The sequence below is a fragment of the Propithecus coquereli genome, unplaced genomic scaffold (assembly GCF_000956105.1).
Source record: "Propithecus coquereli isolate 6110/MARCELLA unplaced genomic scaffold, Pcoq_1.0 Scaffold203, whole genome shotgun sequence".
In the NCBI taxonomy this organism is placed as follows: domain Eukaryota; kingdom Metazoa; phylum Chordata; class Mammalia; order Primates; family Indriidae; genus Propithecus; species Propithecus coquereli.
Window position 1 is genome coordinate 2,025,473 of NW_012145301.1, and position 24,387 is coordinate 2,049,859.

Here is a 24,387-nt window from a genome sequence, read left to right on the forward strand (position 1 = left end):
AAAAAGTAAATAAACTATAGATCACCGTCATCCCTGAACATAAACGATAAACTCCCAAGCAAGACAGTAGCAAACTGAATCATTGATATATGAAATGGATAACACATACCATCCAAATTAAATTTATTTCAGAAATGCAAGTGTGGTCTACTATGTGAAAATTAACCAATGCAACAAATGATGTAAAGGAAATGACCATATAATTATCTCAGTAGATGGACAAAAAAATCTTTGAAAAAATACCCATTCATAAAAAAATTCCTAGTAAACTGGGAAGATAAGAGAACAACTGTCATCTGATAACGGGTAATTAGAGAGAAAAACCTATAGCAGACTTCATACTTAATGGTTATTTTATTCTGACTTTAGTTCAAATTTTAATTTGAACTCTACCTCCTAAAGTCAGAAACAATACAAAAAGTGTCAGCTACCACCAATGTTATTCATCATTATACAGGATATACTTGCCAGCCCAACAGGACAAGATTATATTATTAAAGGGTGTTAAGAATGGAGAAAAAAGGAAAAAATTCATTTTTCATAGAAATCATGATGGTGTATATAGAAATTTCAAAATAATCTACAAATATACTTAAAAAATACTATGTGATTTTATTGACATCATTGAAAACAAGGTCGATATAAAGAGTCAATTGCATTTCTCTATACTAACAATTAGAGAATAAAATTTATAAAAATACAATTCATAATAACCTCAAAAAAATCAAATACCTAGAAATAAATTTAATGAAATGGTTATATTAGAGTTCTCCAGAGAAACAGAATTAATAGGGGATACACATACACACATACACACATATGGAGAAGGAGGGGGAAATAGAAAAAGAGATTTCTTTTAAGGAGAAAGTGGGCTAGCAAGTCTGCAATCTGTAGAGCAACCTGGAAATTCAGGTGAGAACTGATGTTACAGCATTGAGTCTGAAATCCACAAGACAAGACAGGTAGGCTGGAAACTCTGGTAGGTTTTCTGGGTTGCAGTCTTGAAGCCATATGATTTCTTTCTCAGGAAACCTCTATTCTTGGGGCCTTCAACTGGGTGGACAAGGCCCACCCACATTATGGAGGGCAATCCACTTTACTCTAAATCTACTGATTTAAATGTTAATGATATCTAAAAAATACAGCAACATCTAGAGTGGTGTTTGACCAAACAACTGGGCCCCATAACCAAGATGACATATAAAATTAGCCATTACAATGGGTAAGACATCCTCAAAGAAAGCTACTAAACATTTCTTGGAGAAATGAAAGAAAATCCAAATAGACAAAGTGATAACATCATATGATGTTCATGGATTGAAAGACTTAGTACAGGTATTATAAAGATGTCAATTCTCTCCAAATTGATTTTTTTAACGTTTAGTTTTTATGGATACATAATAGTTGTACATATTTATGGGGTACATGTGATATTTTGATGCAAGCATACAATGTGTAATGATTTTTATATTTAATTCAGTCAGAATCAAAATCCCATCAGGGAATTTGTGTGTGTGTGTATGTGTTTGTGTGTGCATTAATATTATTCTAAAATTTATATGGAAATACAAAGAGCTCAAATTAGCAAGACAATTTTGACAAATTTGGAAAACAAGTTCGATAACTGACGCCAAGAAATATCTAGACTTATACAATTACATTAAATCAAAATAGCGTCTGCTATTGGCACAGGGAAGGACAAACAGAGCAATAGACAGAATAGACCATAGGTATGTGTCCAGCCACCTGATTTGTGACATGATGCCATTGCAATGCATTGATTAAAGGATGGCCTTAAATAACTTTCGAATCAACTGGATATTCATATTTTTATAAAAATGGACATTGAAGTCTACCTCACTACCACACACACACAAATACTTTACAGATGATTCTTGAATCTAAATATGAAAGGTAAAACGATAAAATCCTAGAAATTAACATAAGAGATTATCTTTTCTGCCTTGTGGCAGGCAAAGATTTTCTAAACAAGACCCAGAAAACATAAACGATAACAAAAAGGACCAATAAATTTGACTTGACTAAAATTTAAAAGCGTTCTATTTATTCAAAGACATCTGCTATGGTTTGAATGTGTCCCCCAAAGTTCATGTGTTGGAAACTTAATCCCCAACGCCACAGTGTCCAGTTGGGACCCTAAAGAGGTGATTAGGTCATAAGGGCTTTGCCCTCCAATGGATTAATGCCGTTATCATGGGCGTGGGTTCCTGGTCAGAGGATGAGTCTAGACCCTTCCTCTTGCTTCTCTCACAGTTGCTCTTGTGCCCTTCCACCTTCTGCCATGGGTTGACGCAGCTGAAGGCCCTCACCAGCTGCAGCCCTTCAATTTTGTACTTCCCAGCCACTAGGACTGTAAGCTAAATAAACTTGTTTATAAATTATTCAGTCTGTGGTATTCTGTTATAGCAGCACAAAATCGATTATGAAAACATTAAGAGAGTGGTAAGGCAAACTACAGAGAAGAAGAAATTTCACACTATATATCTGGCAAAGGACATGTATTTATATATATATATAATTTATTATATAACAATTATTATTAATTACATACATATATACACATAGAACTCCTAAAAATCACTGCTAAACATGGGCAAATGATTTAACAGACACTTTTCAAAATTTCCAATAATCTTTTGAAAAGCTGTTCAACATCATAAATCATTAGGAAAATGCATATTCAAGTCTCAGTGTGATACTACCACAAGACCTAACTGAATGGCTTTACCAAAAAAAAAAAAGAGACAATACCAAAAGTTGGCAAGTATCTGGAGCAGTTGGAACTATCACAGACTGCTGATGAGTACGTAAATTGGTACAACTTTGGAAAACTGACAGTAATTACTAAGGCTAAATATATGTATACCATATGACCTAGCAATTTCACTCCTGGGCATATATTCAGTAGAAATATGTACATGTGTATTAAAAGACATCCACAAGAGTGATCATACAAAATTATTAATAACGTGGAAAAAAAGGAAGCAACTGAAGCATCTTTTGGCAGTAAAGTCAACAATAAATTTTGATATATTCAAACAATGAAATAATATACAGCTGTGAAAAATAAGGGAAACTACTACACACAGCAATACAGGTTCATCTCACAGATACAATGTTGAGTTTAAGACGCCAGATGAAAGAGAGTACATACTACATGATTCCATGTTCTACTGTATAATCTGGGTGGTGGTTACATGGAAGTGGTGATGTTTGTCCATAAAACTGCACATTTAAGTATTATGCACATCATTTAATATTGGCATCTGTGATTCAAAACTTGATGTCAAAGTTTATAATTTGATGTATATGCAGATAATGTACTTCTCTACCCAGCCAGGAATTTATTTTTATAATCTAAATTAAATATCTTTTTTATATTGGGAATCATTCCAAATGACAGAAAATTTAGGAAATAAAAGTATTGTAACATATTCTTGCCCATGAATTTAACTTTCAAAAGCACTGATTTCAAGTGTGAGAGAGTACCAAACAAAGATCTTGACCAAAGAAAGATCTTCCAAGGGGGAAGGGTATCTTTTGTTATGGAAGCTGTCTTTGGACAGGAAAGGAGATGCTTTCCTACTCAGTGAGAATAGCTCCACGAAACTGAAAATCTGCAGGGGTTACAAATGTTGTAGGTAGATTGCCATCACATTGGCAATGCAGTCATTTGCTACAAAAAGCACCACTAAGTTTCATGGTGAACATTCTAAGGTGCAACGGTGTGTTCTTTGTTATCCTGAGACTGTCCTGTAAGAAGGGCATTGTCGTGGATTTCTTCTACTCCCAGCTATCTGACTGGTTTAGTCTGAAATTTCCATATGCCAAGGCAATTTGGTAACAAGGAGGGCAAGGGAAAGATGACTAAAAGAATAAAGGGACAAGACTTTAATTTATTCTACCCTTCCCTGCTCTGGCCTCTTTCTTTGCCCCAGCTGTTACTTGTGCTGCCTACAGCAATCCTCCTCCTTCAGTTCTTGAGGGGAGACGTGGTAGGTTATAGTCCTTGTTTTGTCCACAGAGATTAGCAGAGTCTGATAAAGACAAATCTTGTACTTTTATAGCTGTAATTGATTTCATAGTTCAGCCTCAACCCTTTATAGAGGAGGAAACTAAAGCCCATGAGACATACTTAAAAATATTAAATAAATACATTTATTTTAAAAAAGTCTTAAAGTGATTATACAATATAGAAGTAAGTAAAATAAAAACTGTACGTTCCCCTTCTCCATTCCATAGAGTTGATCAGGATTTTCTTTTCAGACATTAGTGTCGCTAACGGGAAACCCTGTGTTCCAAAGATGGCATCACATCTGTTGTGCAACTTGTTTTGTTTCTTTTTTTGTTTGTTTCCACTTAATATTTCATAAACCTCTTTCCATGTCAGCACATATGCATGACTTAGAAAAAAAAATTCAACTGGGGCAAAACCTCGGGGCATGTTTTTCTCTGCATCAACGCGGCCCTGCAGGGGCTGTGGGCAACCTATACAGTAGCTGCCAGCAACTAATCTAATTGAGCAAAATAGGGCCCCAGGGCGTTCTTCCTATTTCATCTTCCTTGGCACTTGGCGGTTAGGAGAGGAACACTCCTAGCCTTTGCAGGAAGCATCAAGTGTAGAAAAAGGAATCAGAGGCAGGATTGGGGCACTTCTGCCTGGGGGAGACAAACTGGTCGTCGGGGAACACAGTCGCGGTCAGAATTCAAGCATCCTTCTCTCTGGCCTCCCCTTTCCTCCCGCACGCTCCGCAACCGCAGTCTGCTCGTCAAACCCTCCTCTCCAGCAGCCACAGCCCCACCCTTTCTGAAACCCTCCGCTGTCCTCTCCTATCCGACCCTTCTTGTTCTCTTAGTCTCTGGCTTTCCTTGGTCTGGAAGATATTTTGGAAAAAATATCTGGATCATAACAACCTCACTTAGCTCTCCAGTGTCTCCGTCAGCTGGCACAAACTGAACAGGTGGTTTAAGATTGTGTCCCTGAGGCCACCCGGGGTCAAAGTCGCCAGCTGTTCTAAAGTACCCTGATGCAGGAGGCAGGACGACCCACCTCCCGGCGGGCAGCCAGTCCCGGCCGAGTGCCGCAGCGCCGCGGCTCGAGCAAGAAGTGCGCGGTTAGAGCTGCAAAGCCGAATGTCAAACCAAGCCTCTTCATTTCAGCCAAATTCGCCACCCCCACCCCGCTCTGCTCCAACTCCCACCCCCCCAGCAGTGGGCTCCCATAACCCAAGAGTGGGTGGCCCCAGGGCGCCCGAGGACGTCGAAGTGACCAGTTCCAATGTGCTCTCCATCCTGAAGGTGCCCGAAACGTAACGACCCTTCCCCCCATCCCACTCTGACGCCCTCGCGTGCACTCAGAACCCCTGCAGGGCCCAGACGCAGTTTTCCGGGTTTCGCTTTCGGCGTGCGGGCGGCCGAGGCGCGTGCACGGCGCAGGCTCTCCGCTCACCGGCGGCCGCCGCGGCGCGCCCAGCCCAGCGGACCGGGTCCCGAGGGCGCGGGCGGAGGAAGAAGGGAGCGGCCGGCGCCGCCTCTCCCCACCCCCGTTGCCGACGCGCGGACCGAACCCGGCCCGGACCCGGCCGGCCGAGCGCAGCGAGCCGCCGCCGACATGGTGGGGCTCTGGCTGGGGATCGTCGGGCAGAAGCTGCTGCTCTGGGGCGCGGCGAGCACCGTCTCTCTGGCCGGCGCCACCCTCGTCCTGAGCCTCCTGCGGATGGTGGCGAGCTACGCGCGGAAATGGCAGCAGATGAGGCCCATCCCCACGGTCGCCCCCGCCTACCCCTTGGTGGGACACGCGCTGATGATGAAGCACGACGGGCAAGGTAGGGACTGGGCCCGCCCCGCCCCTCCTGGGGCCACACACGTGGTCCGCACCGCCCCCCGCCCGTTTGTCTGGAACCCCAGTAGCCCTGGCGCTGGCTGTTGCGGGAGAGAAGAATCGTCATTAGGTAGAGAATGGATTCCCAGTTGAACCCACTTTTTCCTTTGACACCTGCCGACATTACTTGTAGCCCCAATCCCGTAAAGGACATTTGCTTGGTGCATGGCACAGAATGCAGTATTTCCACACTCCTGCTCTCTGCTTTTTCTCTTCTTTCCCCACCTCTTAGCTGCTCAGCTCTCAAAACCCCGTCTGCCTTTTCTACTGTCTTGGCTTGTGAAGCCTGAAGAATTTAAACTCTCTGGGAACACAGCAAATACTTTAAAACTGGCAAATACCTTAAAACTTAGTGCTGCCCTCCTCTTTCTCTCACTTTGGAAAATAAGAGATTAGAGAGTCATTTGAGGCTGCCCGCCCCAACATCACAAGAATAGACCATTACTTTTGTTCCTTCTTGAACTTCCTATTTTAACCTTTTTAAGGAGATTGCATAATAACAGGTAATAAACTATGATAGCAAGGCCTTCAGGTAAATTTATATGGCAAATTTCAAAAGCCTTATTTATCAAAGAGTGCATTTTTTATTGAAATCATCTTTTAAAAAGAGATAGACTTATGTTTTGTTGATGAGAAAAAAGATCACTTTACATTTGAAAGCTCTCAAAAGTACGTGGTATTTGCAGTCCCCAGTTAGGGAGCGTGAATTAGATCTTAGCACTTTATTTTCGTAGGTGTGTAAGTTGAGATACCCAGAACTGAAAAGATTTGCCCAACATGACATATTTTAAAATGAGCCCTGGCCTGGCGTGGTGGATCACGCCTGTAGTCCTAGCACCCTGGGTGGCTGAGGCAGGAGGATCGCTTGAGCCCAGGAGTCTGTGGTTGCAGTTAGCTATGGTGATGCCACTGCACTCTACCCTGGGTGACAGAATGAGACTGTCTCAAAAAAAAAAAAAAAAAGGCCCAGTTCAGAACCCAGTTCCTCCTGGGATTGTTAATAATCATTTTACAGGCTGAGCATTAACTCCAAAGTGTGAAGGATTATTTCATTTCCATCTCTGTTTGCCCAGATAAAAATAACACTGTCACGTCAACTTCATAGGAATAAGTTGAGGCCTCATGGAGAATGTTTGCAAAAATATTGAAACTATTTTCTGGGAGAAAAAAAAAATCCAAGTAAACTTTTTACCAACCACATATCAACAAATATTACAAGTAATCCAACAGTTAGATATGAGAATCACATTGGTAAAAATCATATTGGTTAATACTAAAAGCAGAGCTAGCCATCTAAAGCCTTATGATATTAAAAATAATTGTGTAGGTTTCACCGCCCCCTTACCCTTCAAAAGTGATATACTTAAGAAGTCTCATCGTATTCTTTTGGGGATTCTAAGAATTAAAATCTCTGGTGAATAAGACTTGTTTCAAAACAAATTGTGAGCTGATCAGACTTTTTTTTTTTTTGAGACAGTCTTGCTTTGTTGCCCGGGCTAGAGTGCCGTGGCGTCAGCCTAGCTCACAGCGACCTCAAACTCCTGGGCTCAAGCGATCCTCCTGCCTCAGCCTCCCGAGTAGCTGGGGCTACAGGCATGCGCCACCATACCCGGCTAATTTTTTCCATATATTTTTAGTTGTCCAACTAATTTCTTTCTGTTTTTAGCAGAGACGGGTTCCCGCTCTTGCTCAGGCTGGTCTCAAACTCCTGAACTCAAGGGATCCACCCGCCTCGGCCTCCCAGAGTGCTAGGATTACAGGCATGAGCCACTGCGCCCAGCCTGGACTTTTTTAAAGTAATTCTCCTTGGAGTTACTTTCTGAGTGAAGAGAATGACAATATTCTGTCTTTTACAAAGGGACTTTTTATTCCATCGACAAATGCTGGATTTTGGCATCAGGAAAACCGTGGCTCAATTGCCAGCTTTGTAACCAAGTTGTTTGAGAAGTTGTTTAAAACTCTCTAAGTTAGAGAGTTTTTTCCCTCTTTACTTGTAAAAGTAACTATATTACACAGTTATTTAAAAGATTAATGCATGCAAAGTTTCTAGATCACTTGATTAGAATAAGTTCTTTAATTATCAATCAGGCATTTATAGAAGTCCTGCTTTGTGTTTAGTACTGAGCTCAGCAAAGTTGGAGATATCAGAATAAGATGTAGTCCTTATTCTCAATAATCCTGTCTTTTAAATACAAAGGACTATGCCTTTCATTCTCTAATGTCCAAATTCTAGCCTTAGTGATCTTACCTTGAGTAGTGCGGTTTGCTTCCAACTGTCCTCTAAACCCCAATCTCGTGTTTTCCAGCAGACGCACAGTGGTGCCTTCCCCAGCTTCTCCCAGCTCTTGGTGATACCTTCAAACCATCCATTCAGACCTCCCTGTCCCCTCTTTCAGACCAGACCAAGGCAGGCAATATATAATATTAGCATGAAGCAAGATTTTTTGATACTGGCAATCTGACCCAGCCCTTTTCATACCAATTTCGACAGCTGTTTTATCTGAGAGACGTTCTTCCATCTTGATACACCATTTGCTAGTTCTGAGATATTGGGCAATGATTAGAAAAAGAGTGCACATTTTGGTACATCAAAACCTAATAATAATTATTCCATATAGCTAACGTTCATTATGTTTTATTTATTTGCTGGGGCAAATACTATTTTGAAATAATTTTAGACCTACAGAAAAGTTGCAATAATAGCATGGAGAGTTCCATACTGTATATGCCCTCTATCCAGCTTCCTATAATGGTAACACATTACATAATTGGTATCTTTATCAAAATGAGGAAATGAACATCTATACAATACATTCACAAATTCTTGTCTTGATTGAATTTTAATATTTTTCTCCCAGAATTTTTTCAACAGATAATTCAGTTCACAGAAGAATTCCGCCATATGCCACTGCTGAAGCTCTGGGTTGGGCCAGTGCCGATGGTGGTCCTTTATAATGCGGAAAATGTAGAGGTGAGTATGTGCTAAATATGAGTAATATTACACTGTATATTTGATAATGAGAGAACCTCATCAGAGCAAATACAATAAATGTGTCCTTATATGTCATTTAATTCAGTGCAAACAGCACTCCATGAAATACTTTAGGCTATATAGGTGCCATGTAATGCTTTCCAGATGTAGTCTGAATCCTGGAAGCCTAACCTCCTCCAGATATAAGTGCACATTTGCTTTCAGGTCCCAATATATTTGTTTTCCATTTTTGGAAAGTCTACAGAAGGATATAGTTTTTTAGAACCGTAAATAGATTATTCCATAAGGTGAGCACTTATTATCTACCAGACACTGTTTTAAGACCCTAGAAATATAAGACTAATAAAATGGATGTTTCCTTCAAGGTGTTTAGGGTCTTACATTGATGATAAATTTATGACTCCAAATTTAAAGGAGAATGCTAATCTGATATTTATAGGGTAGATATGATTAATCCATGCTGTTGAAATTAGTCCTCAAAAAGTTTTTAGATCTTTAACTTATAGCTGTGACACTGGGAAAATTATCTTGTGGTGTGATGAGAAAAGGATTTGGGTCAGGAGGTAAAAACGGGATAAGCAGAGCTTCTCTTCATGGAACGAAATTAAAAAGAGAATTTCCTAGGTGAGAATTCTGGGACATGTCTTTCTTGTTGTGGCAAAAATGTTGGAGTTTCTCTTGTACCACCCTCCAGAATGCTGGTTCAGAGAAGACAGTGAGGGGACGCTGCATAGCATTTCAGCCACAGTTGACCTAGTACAGGTGGGTTTGATGTATGCAGGTAGAGATCTCTCCAGAGCAGGGGACTCAAGCAAGAAGCTTGGCAAGACTCTGGGCTCAGTCCTAGACACTCATCCCTCTCCTACTTCACTCTAATGCTTGCGATCCAATTACGTGCATAGCTTCCAATGTCACCTATATACTGGTGACAGTCACATAGGTGTCTCTAGCTCAAGCCTTACCCTGAACTTCACCCCTCTTTCAGACCACAACAACTTGAATACTTCAAAGTCAACATACCTGAAAACACGCTCGCGATTCCTGCTCATCCCCCAGGTTCGCCTGCTCCTTCTTCTCTTCCCTTCACCCTCGTTGAATGAGTCCACCTGGTTCCTAGTTCGTGGCAGGAACCATCTTGGACATTTTTCTTTTCCTCAACTCTATTTAGTCCCCAAGACAGTTACATTTTCAAAACTCTAACTGAATTTCTTTGAGGCACAGGAATGAAAATGAATCAGAGAGAAAATAAAGGTTATGAAACGATGCCTTAAAAAGTAGCTGTGTTCTAGCCAGGTGTTCCTATAATTGAAATTGTTTTGATGTCTATATAGCTCTCAAATATTTTTTTCTCTTCCTAAGGTACTTTTAACTAGTTCAAAGCAAATTGACAAATCCTCTATGTACAAGTTCCTAGAACCATGGCTTGGCCTAGGACTTCTTACAAGGTATGTCTGTGTAAATTTGTAAAGCTGTCTTATAGAAACGGTTCTCCTATGTGTAACTTGTTTCAGAAATTGACACAAGGTAGTTTGTTTTTGTTTTTCTGTAGCGAGACTGTGCTCTCAGGAAGGAAGAGCAAGGCTGGAAAAATAGATCTAGCTAACAATGGGCCTTTGCCAGACAAGAGTCCAAGTGTATGTAATCCAGGTGTGGGTGAATCTCTAGCTGTGTAATTCAATAGTGTCTGTGTCCAGTGTTCCAAGAATAATTACAAGGTCCTGATATAAAAGGGATAAAGCAAAGGAATGTGTGGAGCAGGAAAATCTCATCAAAAAGCACAGTGACTGCAGTCCTTGAGCTGGCATCCAGAAATAGGACGCCAGCCTCTGAGACAGGACTCAGCAAGAGGAAGGCAGGAGCCCGGGAGGGACTTTGGAGAAATCAAGCACAGTAGGGGGCAAGGTAAAATCATACAGTGTGTGGATCACGCGAGGAGGAAGGGATTGATAGGGAAGAGAAAATAATTCCTATTTTTACAAAAACAGAACTTAAAAATTGAGACAAATTCTTAAAATTTTCAATTTTATGAATGCTATTTTAAATATTAAATATGAATATTAAAGAACAATGCCAAAAATATTTGTATTTTGTCTATACATGAATTTATATGTATATAAATATATATAATCTCTCTTTGTAATTCTGTCCAAAGCATTTGAGACTCTGTAGATTAAGCTGTTAAGCTATTTCAAGAGAATTTTATTGATTTGGCTAGATTTATACTTTATTTGTTTTGGATGTTACTTCTCTTTTTTTTGGTAACTGTGTATTATATTTCTAGTACTGGAAACAAATGGCGCTCCAGGAGAAAAATGTTAACACCCACTTTCCATTTTACTATTCTGGAAGATTTCTTAGATATCATGAATGAACAAGCAAATATATTGGTTAATAAACTTGAAAAACATGTTAACCAAGAAGCATTTAACTGCTTTTATTACATCACTCTTTGTGCCTTAGATATAATCTGTGGTAAGTCTCATTGATTTGTTTCTGCATTTATGTTGTAAAGATAAAATGGCCCAAGTGAAAAATCACATTCCGTTAGGGAGGGAGACAAGGGGATTAGAAAGAACAGTGGGTTCTTCCAGGTGGTTCTGCTGCTACATTAGCCTCCCAAGAAGCAGCAGCCACTCCAAGGGCTCTGAGCGGAGCAGTCACAGAGCCGACTTCCCAGGAAGGGGACAGAGAAGAAAGAACAGGAACAGGTGGTAGAAGAAGCAGAAGAAATGAGAGAAGAGAGGAAAGGTAGAAAGAACAATTCTAAAATATATAAAAACAAAACAGGATTTACATCTTCTTTAGTTTCTGCCGCTGGAAAATAAACACAAGCTACATGCATGGATTGAATGTTTGCTTCTCACCGTGTTTTATAGAAACGGCTATGGGGAAGAATATTGGTGCTCAAAGTAATGATGACTCTGAGTATGTCCGTGCAGTTTACAGGTAAATGGAGTCCTTTCAATTATTTTTAAAATTATTATTGATTCAGGCTTAAAAAATCATTGCTAATAATTTCTGTCTGTTTTATCTTTTTTATTGTTTCAAATTGAAATGTGATGCTAAAAGTTCACCTCATTGTTTAAGTGTGTATTTATGTGGCAGGGGAATGGTTATGAAAATTACAGCAAATCCAGATTATGTGGTAATTTAAAACGATTATTTTCTAATATATTGAGATTACATTATAATGTGCATAATGATGCTTACATTATGATGCTAAGTGATGCTTATACACATAAAAGATATAAATGCTTTTGTAGTATGATAACCATTACAGTATTAAAAAATTATTCATAGAAAGAAAAAACTAGAAGCTACTATACCAAAATGTTAGCAGTAGTTACCATTGTTTTGTGTATATGCTTCTCTTTCTTGTGTTTTGTTTCTGTTGTGATTTATTCTCATTTGCCATATTTTCTGCACTGAGTAGGCAATGATTTTGTAATTGAAACAATCAATTTACTTTAAAATTGCTTACAATTATTCAGTTAGTAAGAGGCAGAGCCAGCACTTGATTTGCTGGATCCTATTTAAGTCCACTGCTCAGCTCACTTCATTTTAACAACTATTTATTGAGCGTCTATAATCTTCCAATCATTGCACAAGGTACTGACTGGTTCTATAGTAGTACACAAAAGAGAATAGCATGGGAGACAGGCATTGGACAAAGAAATATAACCTTATGAATCATAATCATTGCTTAGAAGGGAAAGCTCAAGTTGATATTAGAGAGGAAAACAGAAATGTTTTACAGAATGAGTGGCCAGGATAGGCCTTTCTGAAGTACTGGCACCTAAGCTGGTCCCGAAGGAGGAGATCCTGTCAAAATCTTTCTGCTCTACCACTGGGAATGAGAGGGAGGTGCTCGGGACAGCCAGATGGTATTTAGTAAACACTTTCTTCTAGAAGAAGGCAGCCAGTTGTTTACTGTCACTCCAGAGGAGTGATCAAACAAATGAGTGGACCTTAAAAAGAAACAGATTTCATCTTAATTTTTGGTACCAAAGCCCCAGATGGTCTTGGGGAGTTGGAACTTCTCCCTGGAGAAATAGAGACAGGAGACCAGATAGCTAGTTAGGATGTTTTATAAAGAATTCTTCACTCCTCTAAAGAATCCATTATTTTTTAAGCTTTTCTGGTTGTATAAGAGCCCATGCCTGCATTTTTGAGCATAAATCATGGAGCTCTTAACAGCCTCTAAGACTAATCACCATCATTTCCACAATTACCTTCATCAAGGCCAGGTACCAAATAGGTGCTCAAGAAATAATACACATTTCTGATTTTACAGTTGATGTATGTTTATCCTATTTGTAGGATGAGTGATTTGATATTCCGAAGAATGAAGATGCCCTGGTTTTGGCTTGATTCTTGGTACCTTATGTTTAAGGAAGGATGGGAACACAAGAAGGGCCTTACTATCCTACATACTTTTACCAACAATGTAAGTCCTTGATATTTTTTTAATTGTGGGAACCATTCTAAGTATACAGTTTGGTGGCATTAAGTACATTCACAACATCATGCAACCACCACCACTGTTCATTTCCAGAACTTTTGGTAAGTCCATGATTTTTATGGTTCGTTAACATACCCAATATAGGACCGTGGAGCCTGTGTCTCAGGAGATAAAAGTTGAATTGAATAATAATGGGAAAAAAGTGGTCAGCATGGTTATATTTAAATGATGTATTTAATAAATATTAAGTAAGCACTAGCTAAGTGCCAAACACTATACCAAATGTTGGAAATATAGTAAGACATGTTTGTGTGTTCCCTGCCTGAAAGGAGGTTATTCTAGTAGGGGAGGTTATCTGAAAACAAATAATTGCAAGATGTGATGTGAGCTATGAGCACTTATTGACAAGTAGGGTGCTATGTTAAAAGAATAAAGACAAAGGCTCTGTGTTTAAGAGTCTTCTGGAAAATGTTTGGATTAGACAGTAGTTTTCAAAAGCAAAGGGCATTTATGGCAATGTCTTAACTTAGAAAAGATTAAAATTAACTAGATATTGCTATTTTATTTCCATTTCAAAAATAACCAGGAGATAGTGATGTTGTTTTAAATGTAGGATGTCAATCTTTGTGTTAAATATGTGTTTATGAGAAAGCAAGATATAATTGAAATACACATCAAATTATAATTTAAATGTACTTTAAGAAGTGCCTATTTAAATATAGTCTTTCTTTGCTGTAAATTTTGGCATTAATTCCTTATGGGGAGGTACACCCTACAACCAACAGATCAAATGATTATTTAGTCAGTAGATGTTAGAAGAATGGGATGTTGGCTTGAGCTGACCACAGTGGAAGATAGAGTAATCCTCTGTTTGTAAGAGAATAGCCAGCAGGCTGTATTTTAGAATTATATTTTCCTTACATCTTATGCATTAAAATCAATACCCATAATTAATGACTTCCGGATTGGATGGAAAATATTATTCATTTAATAAATATTGAAAGTTGCATACTGAGCTCTAGGTGCTAGGAGTTTCACCAGGAATAAAAGAAGAGACATGGTATTTTGCCCTCAAAGAGCTTAGAATCTATTCATTCAAGCCTCTTAGCAGTAGGTTTGGTCAATTGCCTGATAGGAAAAGAAAATTGAAATGTATAACCAAATTAAGTTTATGGGCTTTCCTTATTTTATTTATTCAAGAAACATCTAATGGGCATTCTTAAAATGCCAAGCAGTGTTCTAGAGGTTGGAAATATATCAAAGAACAGAAACAAATCTGCAGCATTTGAGTTGGAAGAGAAAGATACTAAAACAATAATTAGAATAATGACAAGCATAATATAAAATAATAAGTATAATATAATGTCGGGTGGTAAGTGAAATGGAGAAAAATAAAGTAGAGCTAGAAGCTAGCAAGTGCTAGGGATGGGGGTATGAGTGATGAGGGAGGGTCTCTCCTTCATAGTGTGACAATGAGCAGAGACCTGAAAGGAGGGAGGGACCCAGCCACGCAGGCTGGCGTCTGAGGAAAGAGGACTCTAGGTGTTAGGGTGGAAAGCGCAGTAGGTGCCCATGGCGTGGGTAGAGAAAGATTTCTCATGCAGAGATTAATATATAAAAGTAAAAAAGTTGATTTTATCTTCTTAGAAGAGAGAGAGAGAGAGAGCGAGAGAGGAAAGAGAAGGGGAAGAAAGAGAGCAGGGAGATGGCGTGGCCTCCCAAAGAAAAAGAAGGGAGAGGCCAGTAGTGAGGCCAGGTGGCTTGCTGATTTTAAGGGGACAAAGAGAAAAAAATAGTGATAGCTGTCAGTTGATAACAAAAGCAGCAGCAGGTAGATAACAAAAACTGCAAGGATGTCAAAGTCCAAGACTTGGTTTCCTGCCCTTCCTTGGAAAAGGGATTATCAGAGGAGATGTGACTCTGTCCTCGAGATATGGCTGAGGCTGCAGTTCGTTCTCTGGCTGTTTTCTCAGGAACTCTGTAAAAGCACATTCTCAAAAAAACAATTTTGAAAGAGAGAGATTTGTATCTCTTTTCCGTCCATTCAGCTCTTTCCAGAAGTTGTGCAAAACAAAACTCCTGCAGGGTGCCTGTTAGTGAGAGAATTCATGGGATCAATCTTTAACTGTTACTGGGGAAACTGTGGGAGTGGGTATTCTCTGGGTATTTTTGCAAGGCGGCCCCCTTTGCTTGGCAGAAGGATTGGCAACCATAGAGGGCGAAGGGACTAATCAACTGCTGTTTCTTTTCTCCAATACAATATGTATTAAGAGTGATCTATAATTAGTCCATTATATGATGACTGCATTCTCTCTACCATTTAAACTTTTTCTCATTAGCCCATTCGAATCTCTAAAGTACTTTTCAGGAGACCATGATTCTATTCCCTTGTTGGAAAGACTACAAAAAATAGCCCTTAAAAAATTATGAATTTGTCTGACATTAAATTTGTTTTTTAAAGTTTCACCAAATAATACCCTAAATAGTAACAGGAGGCTTTCACGTATTTTCACAAGAGCCTACGTTGTTGAAATGGAAAGGTTTAGAAAAAATAAGTTAAAGAAGTAGCATATTTTCATATGAAAGTATGTTAGTAGGCTATATTAAAATCCAAACCAAAGCATGTGACTGTCTTTTAAATCATACAGGTCATCGCTGAACGGGCCAATGAAATAAAGACAGATGAAGAAGGTAAAGGTGATGACAAGGGCTCTGCCCCCTCCAGAAATAAACGCAGGGCTTTTCTTGACTTGCTTTTAAGTGTGAGTGATGAGGAAGGAAACAAGCTAAGTCATGAAGCTATCCGGGAAGAAGTCGACACCTTCATGTTTGAGGTATTATGTCATTGTTATGTTGTTTTCAGATGTCATTAAACAAATTCCAGGGATATTTAGGATCTTCAGAATTATTTAAAAATTTAATCAAATTTTAAAGTAGTCGAATATAACTTAGGGAAGATTCATTATATTTTAATTAGAAATTGTAAAATTTAAGAAACTGATTAAATACCAGTTCCTTCTTCAGATAAACAACTTTGACTAGTAGTGTGTACAACAATGGACACATTTTTTTCCTCAAGAAAACAGATTCATCAGACTTTTCCCAAGCAGAAGAACAGCCAGAAATTGCTCTCAGTTCTCTGTATTGCTTCATGCTTCCTTTCGGCCTCCCAGACCTACAAATCCACTTCCTCATCACCTCCTTCTTGAAGTTCTAGCAAGTGAGCACTTAGCCAGTGCTATGAGCTGCTCCAGCTAAAGAGGATAGTAAGAGCCCCCCAAGAGAGTTAACCAGTTCATGGGTATAAAGGGATTTCTGGTGTTCAAATTAAAAATATATATATGAAGTGCTTTTTACAAAGGTAACCTAAATATTATATTAAATATTACAAAGATTGAATCTCTCTATATGTGAATTGCAAAATAAGGAAAAAGAATGGTTTTTAAAAGCCCCATGTGGAATCTCCTCCAAGCAAAGCGAAACAGGCATCTGAGTTTCCAATGCACACTAAACACGTGTCAGCTGGGCTCCCGCATGCTTCCCTGCAGAGGGCGGCTCTAAGGCACGGTAGAAGAAAGCCACGTTAAGGGTCTGCAGACCCGGGTTCTAGCTCTGGCTCTGTGCTGATTAGCCACGTGACATGGTTCCAGTCATTCCAGATCTCCGTCACAATTTCCCCATGTGTGAAAGAGAGAGACAGACTGGACTGATGGTTTTCTGGATTAGTGGTTTTAGACTGTGTTTTGAAGCAGAGCATTTTACTGAAAAGAAATCTTAAGCAAAAACAAAGAGATGACTAAATGAGCTGAAAAATAGAGAGGTGTGAAGTGTGGGCTCTGGGACTGAATCTCAGCTCTAACGTGTATTAGAAGTGTGACCTCAGACACCTCACCTAGCCTTTCTGGGCCTCAGTATTCTTATGTTAATAGCACAGTTCTCATGGAATAGTTATGATTAGTTTTGTTAAAGTGTACCAAGAATCGTGCTGGGCACATAAGCAGCACGCAGCAGATGTTGGCTATTACTGTTTAGTGTTGAAGTGGACATCGCATCACCACCCTGCCCATGTACACGCACACATGCTCATATACACACAGACACACATGCACATACACATATACACACTCACAACCGTACAAATGTGTACACAGATGTGCACCTGCGTGCACACACACATCCTTCTCCCACCAGTAACTTCTTACTCTCATGAAAACAATCGGACTAATGATCTCTTTATTCTAGGTCTAACATTCTTTAAAATTCTAATTCTTTTCTTTGCATTGAATGGGAGGCAGACCATGTATAACAATAATATAGTGATCTCGTCCATAAGGTGGATGCAGGCTATTAACTGAGCCTTTCAAGCCCCAGGGTCCAGCCATTGGTTATTAAGGTTCTCACCCCAGTGTGTTACCATAAACTCTGTGGTTGATATTTGCTTCATCCTGCCTGCTGCAGATAGCAGACAAAATGAAATAGGAAATTCAGCAGACTTCTTCTCTTACACATTGGCTTCCACTGACAAGTTCAAGAAAAGCTATTAAAACCGTTTAGCAAGAGTGCATCCTCATGTGACTCAGGAGACAACGGAGCAAGATGGGCGGGACCCTGTCTGGAGTTCTGAGTAGTGTCGTAACTGCAAGCTTAAGAAAATGCAATGAGGTACCCATATCAGAGATTTATAGACTATATATATTTTTAAATTTCAGAATAAGCCTCAAGCAGTTCAATTTAGGAGCTGTTTTACAAAACAAGTTCTTGTGCCACATAGGAAAATGGAAAGGTCAGATCTTCTATAGAGGAGATAATTTATTTTTTCTCTTTTTGTCCTAAAAGTCTTGCTCGAAGAGGGATTATATTATTATCGATTGTCTAGATACATTTTTTCTGCTGAATAACTCACTATTTTTACGTATGGAAATGTGCTAGTGAGATGAGGATAGAAGATAAGGGGGCTGACGCCTAAAACATTGACTGAGCAGAGAACAAGGTTGTCCAGGACGTTGACATCGGTGTCAGAGGTGGTCTCTCCAGCGCAGGCCACTCACGGTTGTGGAGGGGAATGGCAGAGGGGAATAGTGTGGGCTCTGCTTTGTCATCTTCGTCATCAGACACTCTGGGGGTTCAGTTCCTGCCTCTGCCTCCTACTCAGCTGTCTGGTGCAGGGGAAGTTATTTAACCTCTTTATTGCCTCCGTTTTTAATCTAAAATGTAAAACTGTGATGAGTTTTTGTGAAGATTAATTGAGTCGGTTTCTTCAAAGCACTTAGTATTTTGCCTAAAACTCAGCAAGTATTAAATGAGGCTATTTATCAACCTCTTGATGCAGAGGATGTTTCTGAGAACCACATGTATACCCTCTAGTGTCTGCCGTCAGCGGGAAAGCCCACCTTTCAAATGGGGGAGGCAGAGAAGTACACCTCTGACAAGGTAGTTCATGAAAGCCTGACTTTTTTCTCCCTTCAGAAAGGTCTAGCTCAGCTCGTTCCCTCGGAATGCCCCTTTACTAGCACCGCCCAGCCACTTCCCGCCAGGCGTGCCACACACTGTGGCATTGAAATGTCATCTCCAAGCACAAACCTCTACTTTTCAGGGACTGTTCTGCTGGTTTCTCACAGAGGGAAGATGCCATACAGAATTCATTTGTTATGTTCTGCAATCTCGTCACAGCTGTCAAATGTCACCGATAGTTCAAAGTAGAGTTACTATAGTCACGCCTCATCTGCTCGCTATAACTCTGCTTTTTAAGCTATCGTTTTCCTTCCCTTTGTAGGGCCATGACACAACTGCAGCTGCAATAAACTGGTCCTTATACCTACTGGGTTCTAATCCAGAAGTCCAGAAAAAAGTGGACCGAGAGTTGGATGAAGTGTTTGGTATGTTTGGCCCCTTCACTACTTATATTGCGGGTGCCAAGCCCACTGAGGCAGGTGTCATTCTTGCTCAGGAAGGCATTGCAGTCCGACCTGACCTAAAGACAGTGCCACGAGCAGGAAGGCTCCCATGTGGCATCCTTTGCTCCCATACAGCGTCCTTTCCAGTGCCTATGGCCTTTGGAAGCCTCATCCATTCACATGCGGGCATTTGCCACTCGCCTGGCGTGGGCTGCCCTGGCCCAGATACTGGGGATGCCCAGAACAATGTTACTGTCCTCAAGAGTCCACCTGCTTCATGGGTGGAACAGACACGTACATAAAATGTTGGGTTATGGGCTGTACACTTGAGTGATGTGAAGAAGATGCTATTTGGGAGCACCGAGGAGCAGGTGAAGCTGTTTAGAGGCGCGAAGGAAAGCTGTTTCATACAGAACTGCCTCTGACCACGAAGGAGGGAAAAGATGGGCTGTACTGATAGGAGATAAATTTCCATTATAGCTCAAGCAACCTGGAGGTAAGGAGTCCTAGGCTGATGTCAGTAAGGATGTCCCAGGGTCCCAGTCGCGCTGTTTTTTTCTCTCTATCATCTCTACTATCTTGGCTTTTGTTTTCTTTACTGGTGTTCCAGGCAGCATGTTCATCATCAAAGCAAGAAGAGAGGGGGTCTGGGAGTGAAGGATATATTAGTTTCCTGAAGCTTCTGTAACTAATTCCACCAATTGGGAGGTTTAAAGCAACAGAAACATATCCTCTCACGGTTCTGGACACCAGAAGTTCACAATCAGCACCACTGAGCCTAAATCAACATGTTGGCAGAGCTGCGTTCCTTCTGGAAAAATCCATTCCTTCCCTCTTGAGTTTCTGGTGGCTGCCAGCATTCCTTAGCTTGTAGGCGCATCCCTGAAACCCCTGTGTTTGAATGCATTCTCTCGTGTGTGTGTGTGTATCTGTCTGCCTTTCTCTTACAAAGATACTTGGGATGGCATTCAGGGCCCATCTGGATGATTTCCCTACTGTAAGATCCTTAATTTAATAAATTCTGCAAAGACCCCTTTTTTCCAAATAAGGTAATATTTATAGGTTCCAGGGATTGGGACCTGGTATTTTTTTGGGAACCATTATCAGCGTACCAGAAAGGGGCTACCATCAACTTTATCCTTTTTAAAATTGCATGGCACATGGTGCCCCATAACGGGAAGGTGAAAAGGAAAAAAGTTGGGTTAGCCAAGCAATGATGTGGTATCTGATGCAGTTTTATAGAGAAAAAAAATGGGGAAGGAAAAATAAACAAAAAAAAGTTGGAGGGAGAAGTGATTCTAGAAAGAGAGGAACCAGATAAACAATGGTGCTAAAGTGGAGAATTTCTGCTTTGGAGGGCAATAGTGAACAGGGAGAGACAGCAAGAATTCATCTCTCATCCGCTGAGAGATGAGGTTGGAAAAGCAGCTTTGAGTTCAGATTGTTCATATCAAGAGGTTAGACTTGATTTTGTAGAATGGAGACAATCTAAACTTTCAGGCTTCGTTTCTGTAGTCATTTTATTTTTTCCATATCAATTTTAATTTCTCTAAGATTACCTCAGGTGGATAAATTTGATCTTCTAAAAGCTTACAAGCTCTTTTGGAGTAGGTTCACATTTTTCGTATCCTCCACAATTTCTGGTGCATTTCTGGTTTCACAAATGCTTTTTGATCCTCCTTAATGAGTGACACAATCATTATTGCTAGAACCTTTGTCCCGCTGCTCCTCGTGGTTCCTGCTCATTGTGCCCCACTTCTTCCCCTCTCAATATTAGTTTTGAAATTTTTGAGCAACTAATTTTTTGGTAGTGAGTTGCAAGTATCAATTCCTTTTGTTAGATTTTTAAGTTGAGTTAAATGCCACATAACATAAAATTGACTGCTTTAAAGCGTACAATGCAGTAACATTTGTACATTCACAATGTTGTGCAACTACTACCTCTATCCAATCCAAAAACATTTCCAGCATCCCAAAAGGAAACTCTGGACCATGAAGCAGATGATTTTCATTCCCCCTTCCCTGAGGGCTGGTAGCCACTAGTTTACTTCCTGTCCCTGTGGATTTGCCTATTCCAAGTACTTCCTATAAATGGAATCATACCGTATATGACCTTTTGTGTCTGGTTTCTTTTACTTAGCATATTATCTCATTGTTTTTGATTATCATAACATTAGATTTTCTTCTTTGATGTCTCTACTGCCCGGATAGTTCTTTCATTGTCATCCTATATTCTTTCTTTAATCAGGGAAGTCTGATCGTCCTACCACCGCAGAAGACCTGAAGAAACTGAAATATCTGGAATGTGTTATTAAAGAGACCCTTCGCCTTTTTCCTTCTGTTCCTTTATTTGCCCGTACCGTTAATGAAGACTGTGTAGTGGGTAAATATTCTATAACTAAAATACTAGGGAGAGGGAAGTTTTTTGATGTCTGTCTCATTCCAGTCTCATGACATATTGAGTACTTCTTGACAGCGGGTTACAGAGTTCCAAAAGGCACTGAAGCCGTCATCATTCCCTATGCATTGCATAGAGATCCAAAATACTTCCCCGATCCTGAAGAATTCCAGCCAGAACGCTTCTTTCCTGAGAATGCGCAAGGACGCCATCCGTACTGCTATGTGCCCTTCTCTGCAGGGCCCAGGAACTGTATAGGTTTGTATCCATCTGAACTGGTTTGACCGTTCAGGCCCCCAAGGTAGTGGGTTTCTCACCATAATTTCTTTGAGATGTGTGTGACATTGTCCATTGCAGCAACCTTAAAAAAAAATGAGTTTCCTCTTTGCTCCACTTTACTGTGCATTATAGTTGTAAAATATTACTGTTAGAAGTATATTAGTTTTCCAGGGCTGCCATAGCAAAGCAACACAGACTGAGAGGCTCAAACGACAGTTGATTTTCTGTTGGCCAGAAGTCCAAGATCAAGGTGTCAGCAGGGTTGATTTCTCCCGAGGACTCTGTCCTTGGCTTGTAGATAGACATCTTCTCCTTGTATCTGCATTTGATCTTTCCTCTGTATGTTTCTGTTCTAATCTTCTCTACAGTTGGATTGTATTAGTGCCCCCCACCATGACTTAATGATCTCTTTAGAGGCCCTATCTCCAAATACAGTCACATTCTGAGAGACTGAGGGTCAGGGCTTCAACACAGGAATTTGGTGATGGAAGATGGAGAGACACAATTCAGCCCATAATATAAAGCATTGTCGGTTTCATGGTAGAGTTTTAAAATGTTGTAGATTTTGGATTAAAGTAGAATATAATTTATTATGGTAGAAAACTTATTAGTATAAATAGTTATGTTTAACCTAATTTTTGTGTTTATTACTTTTAAGAATTGCATTTTTCACAAACAAAACACATATGGCCAGAAGTACTTAAGCAAGCCGAATGCACATCACCATGCATTATAAACAATTTTGGCTTTAGTATCTCTAGCATTTTATCAATGATTAATATGTAAATGCAGACATTGGCAAAATGAGGCCAGATTTAAATAGATGAATCTGAAGCTTATTTGGTGACTTTATAGCAAATTAAATGAAAGACCTGATAAGAAGCAATCTAGAGTAATGATTCTGCAGCTTGAAAGAGCCCAGGATTGATCTGGGATATGGCTAAAATGCAGATTCCCTGGCCCACCCTAGCTCAGATGCACTGGGTGGAAGCTGGGAGGGGCACACAAGAATCTTCATTTTTAACAAGTATCCCAATAATTCTGATTCTCCTATAGCCTACTGTGAGAATACAAAGTTGCTTACTACCTATGTAATGTAATAACGCCTCTTATTTCTCACATTTGCAGTAAATGTATAATTAAAGTGATGATATTTACTTTAACTTGAAGGTCAAAAGTTTGCCATAATGGAAGAAAAGACCATTCTTTCCTGCATCCTGCGGCACTTTTGGGTAGAATCAAACCAGAAAAGAGAAGATCTTGGTCTGGCAGGACAACTGATTCTTCGTCCACGTAATGGCATCTGGATCAAGTTGAAGAGGAGAAATGCAGATGAATCCTAACTATGTTGTTGGATTGTGCCTTTACCATGAAAAAGATCTTGCCTTAAGAGTTACTTGGCATTTATAATTTGTAGATCAAGATCAATATTCTTAAATCCCTGTGCCTAATTTTTTCTTGTCTCCACTGATCTTGGGGTCAAATCTACCAAACAGAGAGTTTTTATATTTTGATCACCATCATAGACGTTACACCTGGTCTTGGTCCCAAAAGTAGGTAGAATTAACTGAGTTAGTACCCAAATCAACATATAACAAGTCTCTCAACAGAGGGAGCTACAGGCCAATTCAACTTCAATTTATAGACCCAAAGGATATAATCTGATTGAAGTTCCAGAATTTTTTAAAGGCATTCTTGTTGACTCAGGAATATATATATATATATATATATATATATATATATATATACATACACACACACACATACATAAAAGGTCATATAATTTGAAAATGGTGAGTAATTAAATAATTTGAATTAAGGGTGTTAAGTTTTTTAGATTGTATCGGTGGTATCAGTCATGAGAAGAATATTATAGTACTTCTCAGATTTTATCACCCGGAGCAGAACATCCACAAGTTGACTCATAGGTTCTGTTGCACTTTCCCTCTTGACTGTTTGCTTATAGCCTTCATTTCATTCTTTGTAGAATCACAATTATTTTTGTATATCACATTTTATTGGAAGAGATTCCCCCAATCTCTCAAGTGCCTTATAGGGTTTGATCATTGGCTTTGGGGGCTAGAAGGACCTTTGAACTTACCTAGTTATGCTCTATAAGGGAATGGAACCAAGAACAAGGTAAGTTTCTGCCCAAAGTCATGTTACTAGTTGGTGACAGGGCTGAAAATAGATAGATATCTATACTCTAAATCTCTCCGCTCTCATTCTAATATACTTTCTACCACAATATGCTATTACTTTGTGGAACTCAGGTCTATGACTAGATGTGTCCTTAGAATAGAGGTCTTCTGCCTCTGATTTAGGCATATTTCTTCTAGAATACTTCCATCGTTAAAGGAAAAAAGAAGCCACTCATCTGTATTCAGTAACCCAGTGATATCTCACTTACTTTTGGGTGAGACCTTTAGTTAATTCATTCCTCCAGAACATACGTCTTAT

The 24,387-nt window shown here is 39.7% G+C and overlaps 2 protein-coding genes across 2 annotated transcripts in view; both read left to right on the forward strand.

The window, feature by feature from the left end:
* The window catches only part of FAM149A (family with sequence similarity 149, member A), a gene marked incomplete at its 5' end in the record, with an annotated part of 50,843 nt that extends 45,509 nt beyond the window's left edge, over positions 1 to 5,334 (forward strand). Inside the window, one exon of the mRNA XM_012643991.1 lies at positions 5,182 to 5,334. Coding sequence (XP_012499445.1) covers positions 5,182 to 5,334 — 153 coding nt within the window. The remainder of the gene's footprint in view (positions 1 to 5,181) is intronic.
* A 3-nt stretch (positions 5,335 to 5,337) lies between these two features.
* On the forward strand, positions 5,338 to 23,420 carry LOC105810090 (cytochrome P450 4V2). Its single transcript, XM_012643997.1, has 11 exons — positions 5,338 to 5,846; positions 8,761 to 8,873; positions 10,254 to 10,339; positions 11,176 to 11,366; positions 11,771 to 11,840; positions 13,215 to 13,341; positions 16,005 to 16,190; positions 19,130 to 19,232; positions 21,499 to 21,633; positions 21,727 to 21,906; positions 23,098 to 23,420. Exons 1-11 carry the CDS (start codon positions 5,633 to 5,635, stop codon positions 23,268 to 23,270), a joined length of 1,578 nt encoding a protein of 525 aa, XP_012499451.1. The 5' UTR covers positions 5,338 to 5,632; the 3' UTR covers positions 23,271 to 23,420.
* Positions 23,421 to 24,387: the final 967 nt, after the last annotated feature.